A 17,384-nucleotide genomic window follows, 5' to 3' on the forward strand; every position below is an offset into this window, starting at 1 on the left:
TTTAAGTTGTGCCAGGGGAGGTTCAGATTGGAAAAATTTCTTCTCAGAAGTGGTGAAGTATTGGAACAAGCTGCCCAAGGAGGTGGTGGAGTCACTGTCCCTGAAGATTTTCCAGAAAAAGTTAGATGTCACATTGAATGACATAGTTTAGTAGTATGGTGGTGATGGGTTGATGGTTGGACTAGATGATCTTAGTAGTCTTTCCAACCTTAACAAGTCTATGATTCTTTGAAATTAGGATGCCCAGTACTGCATGGCAGCACACAATCCAAGGACCCCCACTGCTAATTTAAGTATTATTTTGACTTTTGAATGAGACAGCTCTACATGTAGGTCTCAAAGGGTAACATCAGTTATAACCTCTCTCTAACCACTCCTGCACTTTGCATTTCAAAGTAAACTGGAAGCATAAGCTGCATTCTGAAGAGGTTCTAAATATTTATCTCTTTACTAAAATTTTGTCTCCTTCAGAAAAGCAAACTACTTTTGTATGAATACCACCACATAGAAAACATGACTAGTATTGGTACAGTTGTAGGCTTTAAGCTTTTCTCCCCAACATACTTACCCAGTGTCCTCTAAAATAATCCGTGTCACTGTCCATGTAATAATGAATATGGTAGGAATTCCTGAAATTGAAGCAAAGAGAACAATCATCAGAAAGTTAGTTTAGACTAGTAGTAACCATTTATTTCCCAAATATTCAGCATATACTAAACAGTTTAGTAAGGGTGTGAGACCCATCTGATGAGCTAGGATGTAAGCTCACATGTGTTACGAAGTCTGCAGAAAAGAGGTTATATTTCTTATATAGTTTTAATCGCTAATACGCAAAGCACAAGCCTTTCTTATGTGTCTTTCAAGCTGTCAGAGGGACCTGTAGGGACACAGATACAACTTAAGCATTCCCAATGTATTTACAAGAAGTACAATAGAAAAATGAAGAATAAGTCATTTCATAAGGATCCTACTACATACACTGGCTTATTGTAATTTTCAAGCAATACCTAATGTTTTATGATCACTTACTACTGGTAGCTTTATACTACTCTGTCCATACCTCATTGCACTTTCTGTAATTTACAGGAACACATGTATTTAGAAACAGATGGAAAATACTATTGGGCTTTTGAAAAATGCATGTAGAACAGCACAGTCTGCGGCTGTGCAGTTATATTTTCTCTTTCCTCCCAAATTAGGAGAGACCCACATCATCCTCTTCCTCGAACAACTCCTGGGCATTGTCAGGAGTGCTGAATGGCAGAGGTCAGAGCCAACTAAGAATAAGTTGCCATTTAGGGTTCTGAGGGATGAGCGTGGGGGCTTTGTGCTTATTCCCCCCACCATGCCAAAATGGCTCCACCTATGCTGGAGCTGATGAGGGGAACTAAAATTTCCAAGGAGTCATGCCCATGCATCAGTCATCCAACAGAAACTGTATCGTTTCATCCTAATAGACAGATTAAAATATATTATTTAATTGGAAGGCATTTGCATTCTTACCCCATCCAATCAGCAGATAGACTGTGAAGTGTCTGTTGGGGGAGAATATTAACACAAGGAGGATGTGGAGGTAAAGTCCTTCAACCAATAGCCAGTAAAAGTTTGCCATAACACCGTACTGGAAAAACACCAAAATAGCTTTGCAGCCCACCTGAAATGTGAGAAGAGGAGTCAGAGTTGTTGCAGGAAAGATGCTGTATTATTCTGCTATTACGTATTATGCATCTTAACTCTCTGGGAGAAGCATCTTACATATGCTACTCCCAGATTCAGTAGATTTTTTTTTTTGCCTCTATCCTAATCATAGCAAATGCACTCAGAAATTTTGAAAATATCACAATATAAATACTGTAAAAGAAGGTGGTTATCAATAAATGCATAATTTTTCAATAGTAAATGAATGGCTATTAGATTAAGTGATTGTCTACTAGGTGGCTAATAAATATATTCAAATTTCATCTGTCTTCCAATACAGTAAAAGTTAATAATGAAATGGCTTTATAAGTTTTTAAAGGCTAAACTGGAAATGGAGTGAAAATTATAACTTTATATGCTGAATCTTCTAAGCAGACATAGAAGAAAAAGCTGAATGGACTTGGAAAAAATGTTTTCCATTTAGAAAACGTTATGGTTTCTTAATCAACAAGACACATGAAATGAAGTCACAAAATACAGTCTCTGTGCTAATCTTCAGAATTAATTTTCAGAGTTCTGCTCTGCTGATGTTTCACAGTGCTAGCTGCTGCTACTTCAGCCTTTCTCAGCAGGAATCTGGGATGTGTGAATTGAACATCAAAACATTCCTGCTGAGACTGAGCTGAGAAATGTGATGATATGGCGAATGTAACAGACTAAACAAAATGGACTAAACAAAGCTTACAGCTTCTGTCTGCTTTACTTTTTTCCCTTCTTTAAATACTCTTTGTATGTCCACAGCTTTTATTAAAATTCAAAGTACATCACATACCTAGGCAGGCAATTTACTTTATTGGTTGATACCTCTGTCTACACAAGTGTCTGTTACATGAAATACTCTAAGTTAACCCAGACTCCAGGTGCTGGTCCAGAACTTTTTAGTCTCCATCAGCCCTACATGGTGTCTTGGATAACTCACTGCATCCTAAGTAACACTGCCTGCCTGTATACATTCAGAAATCTAAATAGAAGCACAAAGTCTTGAATTAATTTCACTTAACTCTAGATGTAAGAGTAAGGTTTTTGATGTAAGACAAACACCTATTTGATACCTCTACAGCTCATGAAGAGAGACAGGCGTGTCCAGAAAAAGACTTGGATCAGATGAGATAAGCTGCCCAGTGAGAAAGATAGAAGCCCTGAGAAACAGCTTAGTTCAGTGATCTTGTTTGGTAGAATTAATCTTACCTCTGGACTTTGTATCCATGGAAAGGATATCCACTGCAGATCAGTAATGGGTTAGAACATTTAACATGGAGAACATTGAATATTTCAAAATGCAAGCTAAAATTTGCTTTGATATTTATGGCTGCTCACAACTAAATTGGCAGTCAATGTCTAAATATTTTCTCTCCTTAAAACTCCAATCCATATTTACCTGTGTAATTGTGTTCTTGACTTACATACCAGAAACTTACAACAAAATACTTTCCCTTCCTCCTGCAGCTAATCCTGTATTAGACATCTTTTCAGAAGCTGAACAGTGAAGGCATCTATCACAAATGAGTCAGCCAAAATTATACATCACAGAATGAAGAAAAACCTGAGTTGGAAGGCATTCCCAAGGATCACTGAGTCCAGTTCCTGTCTCCACGCAGGAACCACCCAAAATTCAAACCATATGTCTGAGAGCATTCTCCAAATGCCCCCTGAATTATGTATCAGTGTTATTCAGATCCAGGACCTAATTACAGTGCATTTTGAATTGTTTGCCTTTAAATGTGCATGTGGACCTGTGGAACATCACACACGTGATGAATTTCAGTCAATGTAAGGCAAAACAGCTACAGCCACGTGGTATCAGATCATCCGACATATAATGCAAAAGAAATTATTCAGCAGTCCACAAAAACGGACAAATTCCAACAGGAAAGTAAGAGGTTTTCCCACAAAGAATAACTAAGAAATTGCAGAAAATAAAGAGCATTTCAGGGTCCAATGACATCTTTGAAGGACCTAACCTGACTACTCCTGGCAGTCTGCCTAACTACTTTTCCTAACTTCTGCCTGGATTGGGCCTACTAATCCAAAGCTGTTACATGTTCATTAGAAAGTACCCAGATTACTAATTCATACATATAGCTTGGTAGTCACTGCTAAGAATTCTACACTTTGGGATAATGTGGATTCATCAATATAAAAATACCTTCTTTCCACTTTACTTCCGCAAGCTTAAACTACAGAAAATTAATTCTGTAGGTATTCGGTTATATTTGTAGGGTTCTTTTGCAGCACTTCTGGCTGAAACAAAGGAGGTAAAGAATGGGGAATATTACATAGTTGTTAGTATTTTTGCAGTAGGATAATATATTTCTAAACTTTGTGTATAAAAATGCAGTAAACATATCAGATTGCGGTTTAACACAAACAGCTAAGCATCACGCAGATGTACAGGAGTCTCCCACTTTCCTCCTCCCCCAGTTTGTTTTTTTTTTTGCTGAGCATGACAGCATAAATTAAGGAATGTTCCTCTGGCCAGGTAAGATCAGCTGTCTCAGGGATGTTCCCTCCTCACCTCCTGCCCATACACAGCCTACTGGTCCTGTGGGCTGGCTGCAGAGAGACAGCCCTGATGCTGTGTCAGCACTGCTCTGTTACAGCCAAAACACTGGTGTGATATCAACACTATTCTAGCTACAAGTGCAAAGTATAGCACCTTGGGAAGGAAAGTTAATTCTGCACCACCCAGACTTAGCACACTTGCCATGAATTCAGGTAACAATGCTTCTGTCATATCCAGAAAATAAAACGATAAGGACAACTCTTGCAAATATCTACATCACTGACTCATTTCATTCCTGGACTCCTGACAGAGCTGCTGGGCACTTTGAGAGAAGGTGCCTCTCACCCTTCTTGGCTGATGGCACTCCTGTTTGCCTTAAAATCTCCCTGTATTAACGCAGTGGCTTTATTTAGCTATAACTGGCTGTAATTTGTTTTGGCAGATGACCTGCTGTCTGTCTGTACATGGACAAACAAATCAACAACTTCTTTCTTCTGCTTCTCTTACTTTTGTCTACTTCTGACAGATCACTTGGCCAGTCGTTATATTCTCTATACACTTGCCTACACTGACAGGTTGGTGGTATACCTAAATATTTATAAGCATCAGGAGGGCAATTTAAAGACACAAGAGTATTACGTCAGGTTGTAAATAAGGTTTATTACCCATGAGGTTTGGTCCTCTGGACAGTGAGCTGTGTTGGAGCTGGAGTAGAGAATATCATCCTTGACTAAAACAGAGATTGCTCTTAGAATGAAGGAGAGGAACAGGTTCAGATGGATGTAGTTCCGAGTACAATGAAGTTTTCTAAGGAGAGATTTAAAAACAATCATTTTAGATTTCAAGACAGAAAGCCTCTTGAACAGACTTCTACTCATCTCTGCTTGTTTCTTAGAAATAGGAACCTTAAGCAAGACCTACCCTTTCCTCCTCCGTCATATTTCAGTGTTGCCTCATGTTCCCTTAACATCATCTCAACATCATCATCATTATATACTGTCCAAGATACACAAATAAATGATCTCTTACTCCTTTTCAGCAACACAGACCAAAAGATCCCAAAAGTGTTTCTCTCCCACTTTAATGTAAACTGACAGTAAACACTGATTATCATTCTGTCTGCACTCATTTTTTATGCAAATAAAACTTTTATTATTATTTTATTCTGCAGAAATTTCAGATACACTCTCATAAATTTTTTTTCCTGGTTTTATTTTTTAATTTCTCTATATAATGGCTTTTTGTTTTATGATGTATGTCATACCAGAACAAAAAATGCATGTAAAGCATTAAATTGCCTTTCTGTCCAGTGAGATCTAAAAATTCTCTTCTTTAGTCATGTTTAGCATTCTTTAGCAGCCATGTGAAAGACTCACACAGAAATGTCAAACATTCCAATTAACTGATTGAGTGTTCAGGAGAAGTTTAGTTCTAAGTCGAAGGCTTCTCAGTTAAGACACATTCTTTCCAAGATCATCCTATGTAACAGAAATTTGTTTTAGCAAATCCCCAGAAACCAAGCCCCTGAAAGGGTTTTTTTTTGGTCAAAATCAGAACTGTGAACTGTATCTGAATAATAGCCAGAAGCCAGGACATTTTAGCAAGCTGAGCAATGAAAGAATGAAGATGAAATAGGATGTTACAGCTAGCACTTTGGTATGCAACGCCAGTTTCTAAATGGTCTTCATGTTTTTATTTTTAAAGAACATTTCTACAGAGCACCAAATAACATGTTCTGAAATGACTAGCACAAGCACAGTTAGAGAGAGCATTGGGAAATAAATGACAAATCCATCTCATTAGCCTGCAGTTTGGCAAAGGACATAATACCAGGCTGAACTTAGAGCAGTTGTTAAAAAAAACACTAATTACTGTGGCTGTATGTGTCCTGAAAATGGTTCTGAGAAAAGCTGAAATACTACTATTACTCTGGACAGCAACAGACTTTTGTATGGAACTCAATACATGCGAAATACATACCAAGATGAGAGTGGAAGAAAATATTTTTCGTGACTAACTTAGATTACTAGCATTTCATCCCCTTCAGTATATGAAATTATAACATTACATCTACAAAAGACTGTCAAATCAACCTTTCAGAAGGGATGGTCAAACAATCTTTTTTATTTAGGGCTAGGTACGATGATTCAGAGTAACAAAAAAATGCTGTTTTTTAACAGCAAAACAAAAGCTGCTATCCTATTCACTGTGACTCATGATATAAAACTGTCTTGAATCTTGACAGACAGTTGATACACATGAAAACACATCCTATAAAAATGATTCAGATTCACACTTCTCTTCTTGGTAAGATACACATATTAGTGTCAGGTAGAGAATCTGACATTTTTTTGGTTTTGCAATACAGGAGTTATCTTGAAGGAAGTATTCTAAGAGCTACATAGTAAGTAACTTGAATCTAAGTGTTACACAAAAACATGCTGTTCTACAATTCATATGGGGAATAACACCATACTAAGTTGAAAAATGTTGCCATCTTAATATAGAATGATATTACAGACCTTCATATTCTATGTCTTTATTCTGAGCTTAGAAGATTATCCAGAGATGAAATCCTTTTGTTTTGCAGTGCTTCTAAACCTGTCCTTTGCATGAATTAACAATGGAAGCCTATCTAACAGTTTTGTAAAATCAAGTAAAGTGGGAATCACCTTTGGGAGAAACATAACAGAGATACACAGAACTGCAACTGCATGGAAACTTTCAGGAAAAATCACCTTCCACTCATCCAATGGTTCTGCCTTTTTTGTGCTTATAGCTGATATTTTAAACAACTGGAAAGGCTTGAGGTTGTATCTGTTCTGCCAGATATAATATACAATGGAGTGTGGAAGTTAAACAGTAGTACCTGAAAAAGAATTTCCACTTCTTTTTCATGTCCATGTTTTCTTTCATAAAGTAATACTGAATATATTCACGATTAAATGCAGTATATTTTGTAGCATACATACACAAATCCAGCGAGGTATAATTTTCACAATGCCTGGCTTTAGTAATATGCAAGTTTAAATTCTAATCCTGCTGGATGAAGTCAGAGTTTTCACAAGCCTACTGCTTTAGTGACTCCAGTGATTTTTAACCGTCTTCTTAACTACCCAATCTCCTTTAGTCAGTGTGATTTCAAGAGTTGTTTAATGTCCTTTTTAAATACAGCGAAGACAGTTTGCTGATTACATGCAAAGGTGAATGTATTTCAGGGGTAGTGAACTATCTTCACAAATACTGTATTGAAATTGCCTATAAAGAACCTCTGGACCTTTCAGAGCAAAGTATAATTTTTGGACAGCAGATATAAACAGGTAAGTAGCAGAAAGTTAAACTTTACAGAATCTTATTTTCAAATTCCGTCCTTAAAAACAAACCAAAATGTACAGGATGGCATACGTGTCAGAGATATGCAGAGACATATAGCCCTTTACATTCACTTTTCTTACTGACACTTTACAATTGCATCAGCTGCAGTCTAACACAAGAAGTGTCTCTTTGCTACATTCAGATGTCTGTGATATAATGTTTGAAATGTGTTACTGGGCATTAGCAGTTTTGAAAATCCATGTTCTGCCTACATTGTTTGGTAGTGGACACGTGATATCTATAAGTGACTCCATTTTTTTCAAAGATATTCCAAAATATTATCATGGGTCATGTATCCACTCTGAAGTGTCTCTAAATATTTAAATATTGACAAAATCTTACAGTAGTCTATAAAATTTATAGCATATTGTAACAAGCTAATCAGAGGACTGAAACTATGCAGCCCTCTACATCTTATTATTACATATAATTTTTTTCTACTAATTTGAGAGCTGCATTTTCTTGTTCTTAGAGTGGAAATGGAAAGTTGTGCAAGGTTAATACTGGAGAATATGAAAGCCATTCAGTCAGACAGAAGTGAAGCATAAAGGCATGAAGGTTGAGAAAATGAGGAAAGCCATGATATCAATAATAAGATTTTGGTCTTTCTTTTGACAGATGGGGATAACTTTCTGTCTCAGAAAATGCCCAGAAATGAGCCAAGAACAGCAGACAGTACTGCTTTTCCCAACACTGTCTAAGTAACACACTGCACACCAAGTACTACCCTTCAGCACAGTTACCCACACCCTCACAAACCCTCTTGAATTACCTCTGATGCCTGGAGACCACTTAGAAGTTTCTGAACAGCACCAGTTGTCTGGTGTTGAGACCAGCATTCTACTTATTTTCAAGAACAATTCAATGTATTGATTTTTAAAATGAAACAAAAATTACTTTATAGATTCATTCCTAAATAAGCTGTAACGTCTATACATTTGTAAAGTGCTTTGAATTTTTTTTTAATGACTGGTGCTGGCAAAAATCCTGTAGGCATTACGTTACTGTCAGCTGTTTGAGAAAAATGCAAAAATTATACATTTTTTTTTAAATCTGGGCAATCAGTAATAAGACAATGATTAAAACTGTTTTATTATTGTGTGTATTTATTAGCGAAAAATACATACCTGAAAAGGCAAAGAATTATACTTCCTGTTGTGAGAGCAATCAGAGATACACTGTGACCAAGGGTATAAATTGCCTTCACTCTAACATAGAAGTTGACCTGCACAAAAATATACATATGCTGAAACCACTTAACTGATATTTGAATTGACTGAAGTGATATAATTTCCCATTAAATAGTTCTCAAGACTAAATAAATAGCATTATTTTCATGCTTTGCTCTATAGAACATGATGAGAATGTGTTATACCTCTATTCCAACATATTTTTGCAATGCAACATATCAAACCAATAGACATCAGTAGAAAATACAGCCTTAGAAATTCAGTCACACAAGTTGAAATTTTAGCTGATTATTCCATATCTTTGAGGTAAAAAAGCAAAAAAACAAAAAAACATTGGTCAAAAAATGTTCATAGACATCTGAAATATAAGAATGAGACGCAGTTTGAAAGAATGGATTATCACTGAAAGAGGCAATCTCACAGTCTTTCTGCTCCAGTGTACTTAGTCATGCATTTATATATGAACTTAATTTTAAGGACATTTAAGTCCCATTAATTTTAAGGACATGTTTAAATTCCATTCATTTCCTAATCTGTACGTTCAAATACTTGTCACCCAAACAACCTTTTCCCATTCCTTATTTCGTAAAGTTAGTTGCTGAAACTTGAAAAGGAATTATGTCAGCAGAGGAAAAGCAGACTGAAGTGTGCAGTCTGATCATTAACTACAGCTATATGTAAATTTGCCAGAACATATTACATTAAAACCCATTCTGAACGACAATGATAATGCTCTCAGAATCAAACTGCTTGTTCATTTGTGCCTACAGCAAAGTGACTGCACTGACGTTATTTTCCACAAAGTTAGATAAAATACTAAAATTATAGAATTTTTTGCTATGTGAAATAAAAGTTTTTAACAGCAATATAGAATATGTTAAATAAAACTGTCAGAATTTCCATATGTACTGCACATATTTATAGCACTCAGATCTTACAGCTGCATCTGTAAAAGCAGTAATAAAGCAATACCTTTAAGTAAACTGTTAGAAAAGGGAAAAGTAACTCACTTAAAATGCTGGGCACTTTTTTATTCAACCTGTCCTGCCCTGCAAAATCATAGAAGAAGGATGCTCCAATAAATGACTTAACGATTTGGCAGCCTCATGATCTATCATCAGCATTCTAGGAGGTGAAGAATTTTATTCCCTGACTTTGTGCCCATCAAGTGTTGCAAAAACACACTCAAAGCCTGGAAACAATGCACAGCAGTTCCATAATATGCTGTTCTATTTGTTATCATCTTGTTGGCAGATCCAGGCCCCATTAAAATGCTTTTCTACAGAACATACAAACAGAAATCTGGAGGGTCTCTAAATCAAAGCTTCTTAACATCCACCATGTAAATATTGTAAATTTGAAGGAGATAAATGTCACTTGCAAAAGAAGCTGCAGTGACAGCAAATCTGCGTTGTTTAAATACTGAGTGGAAGTTTTCACATTCAGTTTCTCAGGAAAAAAAAAAAGATCAGCAGAGATGCTCTGTAAATAGTAACACTGATGCTCAGCTAAACAGAAGTCAGCACATTGCAGAAGAGCAGCAATGAGCTCTCTCCTAGAATGATAAAGCCATACACATAAAACCTGGTAAGATTATAGGGACAACACAGGGAATACTTTACAATGCTCTTGTCTTCTTTTCTTGGGAACCACAAAGTAACTTAACAAATCCTGCAATGTTAAAGCAACCACCATCCCTTTGTAACTTGTATTTGCTAACTTCAAAAGGTAATCACATAAACCAGGACTTCTGATGCAAAGTGTGTCCTTCACAGCCCCTGGTAGAAATGACTTCTTCCTTCTCACTTGGGTTTCTCACTGTGCTAGAAAACCTTAAAAAGCTGTATGGTCCCTTTCTGCTGCACAGTGGCAGAAATGTTTTATGAGTTGGTTATACAATTCCCAAAGACAGTCTTCTTCTGCCAAGCAGCAGAAATAACTCCAAGATGTGTGTAAGTTTGGCACATGTAAGCTCATGCATCTGCTGTTAAACAGATGACTACACAGATCAAACTGTAGTCATCTCTAAGTACCACGGTCTCTACACTCCAGACAGTTCCCTCTGCCTAGGTGAATCACCTCCCTTCTGCATTCAAAAATTCTCATGTTGACACTTTTATTAGGCTTTGAAATACTTTTTCTAAGAATCCTGTAAACAAACTCTGCACACATATGATACATGGGAAGTATTAGGAAGCTGACAGGCATAGAAATATTGCTATTTTGAAGTAAGAATCCATAAAAATATTTGAATTACTGAAATATGTTTGCTTGCTCTAAAGATACTAGCAACTTTGTTTATGTAGTTCTGTTGCTAGTGACTACTTATCCCAGATTTACATGACAGATCAGAATCCAGTAGCTACAAGAAGTAATTTCAACTTGCACGTTTCCTTTCAACAATACACTAGCCATTCTTCAACGTTTGACACTTTTGAGATCTCGTTAATCTGGCATTTGGCTTTTACCTGACACTGAATTTAGTCTCGGAAAAGAGTCATAATTTCCTTTACTATTACAGCACCCAAAGGTTTTCCACTTCTTCTGCAGGGAGTGGATTGCAAATTCTATGAGTACGTGTCTTTATTCTTCTGACTGATTAATCCAAGCTGCGTAACACACAAATGCAAGCATTACTACATGACTTATTATCACATACACCAAAGTAAATTTAGGTAAGCTATATTAGTACCTTCATGTTTAATGTCTTAAATATCTTAAATCATAGTCAGTCAAAAGTGTGCTTTTTACTGACAGTACAGAATACCTCAGTTAATTAATATCATCTCTTTTCTAATACATAAAGGAAAAGCAAGTAGAAAATAATAACATTCTAGCTACAAAATAAACAGTAAGAAAACCTGCTATTAAATCCCTTTTTTGCTGGCCAGACAATCTAAAGTGCAGCTACAAACTCATTACACTGCAGTGAGCACGCCAAATTTAGCACCAGCTGGTTTCTGATCAGTACATGAGATAAGAACAGCTTTGTTGGAAATCACAGATGATAATTTACCAAGTGAGACAGGATGAAGATGTCATCTCATCCGCCACAATCCCATGTTTAGTATTTGACTTTACCCAACTTTTCTAACTCTCATGGCAACACATTAGCTCTCCTTCCGCATCCAGAGATACTGACCGCAGAAAAAAGAACTGCAGTCAAGAGACATTCAGTTCACCCCTAAGTAGACATCACTTTCTGGTCAATTCCACTGACGTAATTAACAAACAATATCTGTTACCCTAAATGCAGTGAACTAGTCCTATTTGAGAAGCCCCATGGCTTCTAAGACATCTGCATGGCAGATACGACATAGGACCTCTTTGCTGTAATTTTGGCAGTGATGCTAAATGATGCTGGATATCTGTGTTTATGCAATCACATCAATGCCATTTCCACATACCAGTAATTAGTCACATACATCTCAAGCATGTATCTTCCTTTAGGAATTTTGATTTGCAAGTTGAATTTCACCTTTCCAGTTTTTAGAATATGTGATAAGTAAGTTTATGCAAATGACTTGAAGAATTCAATGTGGTTAACTGTGCTGGTATGGATAAATTCTAAGTCCCAAGAAATTTGTTCTAGCTCTGGCTTTGACATTCTGAATCAGGTAAGAAAACCTACTCCGTAATGTGAAAGTTCACATTTATCTTCTATTCTGAATGGATAAGAAGAAATCTCTTGATTTTTTTATCACTTCTGATGCAATTACTTGCAATTCAACAAGTCCATTACTTATAAAAAATGCTACTTGTATCATCATCTAATTCTCATCTATGTACTGTATTTTTATGATGTTCCTATTCCTTTAAAAGGTCCAAGTACACCATATCTACAGAGAGACTGTATCTTCTCCTTAATTTTTTTCTTGACTTGGAAGTATTTGTTTAGGAAATATGTAAATTGTTTGGTGCCAAGTATATAACATGTATTACTATGTTTAGTCTGCATTGCCTTTGCTCATTTTTTCCCTATCTTTGCCCATCTTCATTCCAGAATGACTTGCTTTGGTCCTACATTTTTCCCCTTGTTCCTACCCTAGACTCAGAACACACTGCATATGCATAAATAAAGAACACAGTGGAAAGTGGAAAACTGATTTACAGACTCTAATGACCCATGGTCACTGTACTTGTTAGATGGCCTGCACCAGTAAGATCACAAGAATGATTCTGGACCAGAATTCATTACTGGGAAATTGCAGCCAGACAATGTTCCCACAGGAAAACCTCAATTCTGCTTACATGTTCTGTATTTCTTCATATCAAGAACAATTTGAACTCAATATATATCTTCCTTTCTCTTTTCTTGGAATCACAAGGGATTCCATTACACAGAGTAACAACTTTGAAATTTATCTGCTTGGTGAATTTCATCTGCTATTTTTTTTAAGGGAACAAATTTTTGCAGAGCTGTATAAAGTTGATCTTTGGATAAGTAATTTTACTTTCCTGTAAGCTTTCTTAATGTCCAGGAATGCAGAGTTCCTGTTTTCTTCCTCTGATTAAGTTAGAAACAAGCGCAGGACAGTACAGTAAAGCAAGAGATGCACTAAGTCTTTGAATTTTGCAGTGGTGAATTCATCTGAGCAAGGTTTCTTTATAACCATGGAACAAAAGCAGCAGCATTATTCATCTTGTCCTAGAAGAAAAATCTAAAATAATTTAGAAGGATAATAAAGTAAAAAGACCTCGTTTATCTTCATTAAGTACAAAGCAAACCAAGAAAGTCCAGAGCAGATGAAGATCGTGGGAGTCTAAAGTTGGGCAATATTCCTCTGTCCCAGGCTTTTTTCCACTGATTTGGTTAGCTTTCCATCAGACAATAAAAGCATTACACATTCTTGGGTTTCATTTCCATTAAGATTTTTTTTATTTTCAAACTGGTTTTAAAGGCCAGCATTTGAAGCTTAGCATTTTTTCTCACTTTTGTTTGGAATTTTTTCAACTGAAGTCCAACTCCCACAGGATTTCAGATACCACAGTTCTGTTTCCTCAGTAATAATACCATGAAAAAAGCAACACTAATGTTTTTATAAAAGAAAAATTTTCAAATAGTTACCAGAGATTAGGAGAAACGAGTAAGGCTTCCTTTAGCTTAATAATGTATAATATAATAATTAATATAATAATGGTATATAATTCTTCTAGAAGGTATGAAGCTCAACAGAACTAATCATTCTCTCTCTCTCTCAAGGGAATCAGTGGAAGAGACTCTTCTATGCTATGATTCATGTGTTTCATCGTGCTTGTGATGATTAAAAGAAATTAGGATGACTTGCAGCCAGACTCCAAAGACTACATCTCTTTTGATACTACAGAAGACAAAGGCTGTCTGGCTTAAATGCAGGTGAGTCCACTGCACACTCTAGTCAGATAAAGTCTGTCTGAATTTTGATTGTTAGTCACATAAAATTGCGTAGTTTTTACTTACTATTAAAAAATCTCAGTTTGGCAGCGAGTCCATAGGTTACCAACTGTCATATTATTATTATTGATAACCACTCACAGCACTGTAGTGATGCCAGCATATAACAGAATAAGCATGTATCTCAAAGTTGCTAGAGATTAATGAAAAAGAAAACGCTACTGTTTGGTACAAAGAAATTACATGGAAGTAAGGGAGGAGGCATTTCTTAAAGGAAATTTAATGAATCACCGAATTTCTTCAATCGGAAGGGACCTTTAAAAATCAGCTAGTCCAACACCCTTGCAATGAACAGAGACTTCTACAACTAGATCAGAGCGCTCAGAGCCTGGACCAGCCTAATCTTGAATGTCTGAGGACTCCAAATCTGTACACAGTACTACAAGTGAGTCTCACCAGCACAGAATAGAGGGGCAGAATCACCTCTCCTGCCCTGCTGGCTGCTACTCTTTTGATGCAGCCCAGGATACAGTTGGCATTCTGGGCTGTGATGGCACACTGCTGGCCCACGTCCAGCTTGCCGTCCACTAAGTCACAGAGCACCCTGAGATGGAAGGGACCCTCTAGAATCATTTAGTCCTGGCAGATGAAATCCTGAATCATCAGGTGCCAGCACCTACTGATTAAGCTATGCATTAAATATTTATTTTTTGGTCACAGAAATTAATAAAAAAATACAGATTTGTGTATTTCATTGCGTAATTCTTGCAACATATGGGGGCTTTCATATGTATATACATGATGTAAGCACATAGATTATGTATACTTTCTAAGTCAGTTACATTCAGGTAATTCAAATAAACTTGTTTTAAATAAAACTGAAGACAATTTAGCTCAGTTCAAAACCATACAGTTTAACTGTCGAATGCTTTTGCATAGCCAGAGTATGAGATTGTCTTCTTAATTCATTTTTTTCTATTGCTATTTACAGTCATTCCAAGTAAGACATTGGTAAAAGAACTTGTCATTCTCATTAGATCTAAAATGAGCACAGAGCACGTCATGAGCATAGCTCCAATTCTAGATGGTGTAATTTGCAGATGTTTTTGCTTAAAATCCCCTTTGTTTTTCTCCTAAAAGGTATCTTGCAGAAGACAGTACTGCAGAATGAATTTATAGCATTATTAAAGAAGACCTAGATATATATTTCCAGGGTTTTTTTTTTCTTAATAGCACGTTGCATGTATTCAAGGAAAAGCTTTGATAAAAAGCTTTAAGAGTTAAAAGCCCTTCTCTAACAGCTTTTAATCAATTCTGTAACTTCTTATAACCAATGTCTTACAGCTACATTGCCTCTTAGAACCTCAGTCTACTTTTACTTTCAGACCTGTGCCCTCTACTTCTCAAGACGTGAGTGTAAAATTTAAATAAGTAGATGTTGAGAGAACAGTATCATAGGTATTTTTTATTTGGTGTACGGTTATATTTTATTTTTATTCCTTCCCTTAATAATAAAATTCTGTTTGTTTTTTTTTAACCAGTAAAATAGTCTACATGGAGTTCTTGACTGAGCTGTCCACAATACTGCCTCCGTAATTTCCTGGAGATTTGGTACCTACTTCATAAGCTCTCAGTGCTCCTGGTAAAGAGGATAAATTTTTCCTTTCAAGTCCACTTTCAACTGGCTACACCATCAAATAAACCTGTTCCTCAAACTACTGCAAGGCTAAATAAACACTGCTAGATTTTGAATCCACAGGATCAAAAATTATGATTGTTTGAATGTGTGCGTTATGATTTGCAAAACTAAGTAAAATATTTAGATTATTAGAACTATGACACTCCTAATGATTCAGCAAAAAAAACCTGGCAAATGAAGTTCTGAAATTATGTATTTAATAACTACACAAAGAAAAGCAGACAAAGGACAAAATTCTGCATTGTGTTGTGGCAGTCAAAATCCAGAAAAAGAAATCAGATTATCACTGACCTAAATATAGTTACTATATTTTACATAGCACCACTTAGAGTCTTCATATTGGTACTGCTGCAAAACCAACAGCAAAATAACCCCAAAATCAACAGCACGTGAAAACCAACCTCTTTCATGTAATTTGAGCACATTCTATTCCTTACTACTCTGTGTGAACCATCATCAGTCAGGTCTTAATTAATTTAGGTTCTACCTCCAGATTAAATTAGAAAGAATAAGACCAACAGAAGTGAAAACAAGGTACAAGGTTCCTTTTACAGCATTAACTTCAACAAAGTGGCAGCTGTTTCTAAAGTCTTGTAAAAACTTAAATACAAACTGGAATAAAGAGATTGATTACACTTTGCGGACAACGCACTTCTTTCTTAAGAAGCATTTCTTCATATTTTTGGATGGCACAGTGCAGAACTGAATTTACAAAAACATGTAGCTCATAAAATATGTATTCCTTGGTATTTAATAATCTTTAAATAACAGATTAATGTAAATCTTTTTCCAACATGGTTCTCTTTCAGTTCACTTTAATCTGTGGACAATCTATATGAAATAAAAGAAATTCCCACTGTGCTCCCAAAGGAGAGTACATTAGCTTATACTCATTCCCCATCCTTCTCACTTGAGCATGACAGAAGAATTTCGTATTTGCTTTCAGAAGTATTGGTCTCTAATCACATATTGTGAAAAAGTAATGAAAAATGCAGAACGTAATGTAAACAAAAATAGCATGACTCACAGGCACACAGAAAAGCACTGGCAGACAGCAACTATGCATTACATTTTCTTGAAAGGGACGGACACATTCAATTTATACTCAGAACAAACAATCCATTAGTCCAAGGCAATGATCCACTTCACAGATAGTAGCAATGCACCTGTTTTCTAAAGGCAACTATAGACATTCAGGACAGCGTTTGTCTGAGTCAGTCCTGACTTTGCTGTCTTAACTCCAACTGTTTTGGGAAGTGTAGCCAAGGTAGCACACTCAGGGTGTTACCTATGGCAGAAGCCTAAGAATGGATGCTTCTGGAAAGTTGCCAAACCAGGGATAGTTCTTTCACTGACGATGTTCCATGTAGGCATGTGCTGCAATAGTTTCATCCTGTGTAACAGCACTGAGAATTTTCCTCTCCATGAATCTGTCTTTGTATTACTCAAGTATTTGAATCATATAGCCTGTGATATAATAAATGTCAGGTCAATTCAAGCTAAGATTAGATAATACTGTATTAGCTGACTTGTAGTTGTTTCTTT

The 17,384-nt window shown here is 36.2% G+C and overlaps 1 protein-coding gene across 2 annotated transcripts in view; it reads right to left on the minus strand.

The window, feature by feature from the left end:
- The window catches only part of VIPR2 (vasoactive intestinal peptide receptor 2), a 54,549-nt gene that overhangs the window by 10,511 nt on the left and 26,654 nt on the right, over positions 1-17,384 (minus strand). For both annotated transcript variants that reach the window (XM_019616272.1, XM_019616271.2), the window contains exons 5-8: positions 8,704-8,801; positions 4,867-5,008; positions 1,504-1,654; positions 569-629 (exon numbers count right to left, since the gene is read on the minus strand). In XM_019616272.1, the coding sequence (XP_019471817.1) occupies positions 569-629; positions 1,504-1,654; positions 4,867-5,008; positions 8,704-8,801 (452 nt within the window). The remainder of the gene's footprint in view (positions 1-568; positions 630-1,503; positions 1,655-4,866; positions 5,009-8,703; positions 8,802-17,384) is intronic.

Source organism: Meleagris gallopavo, chromosome 6 (assembly GCF_000146605.3).
Source record: "Meleagris gallopavo isolate NT-WF06-2002-E0010 breed Aviagen turkey brand Nicholas breeding stock chromosome 6, Turkey_5.1, whole genome shotgun sequence".
NCBI lineage: Eukaryota > Metazoa > Chordata > Aves > Galliformes > Phasianidae > Meleagris > Meleagris gallopavo.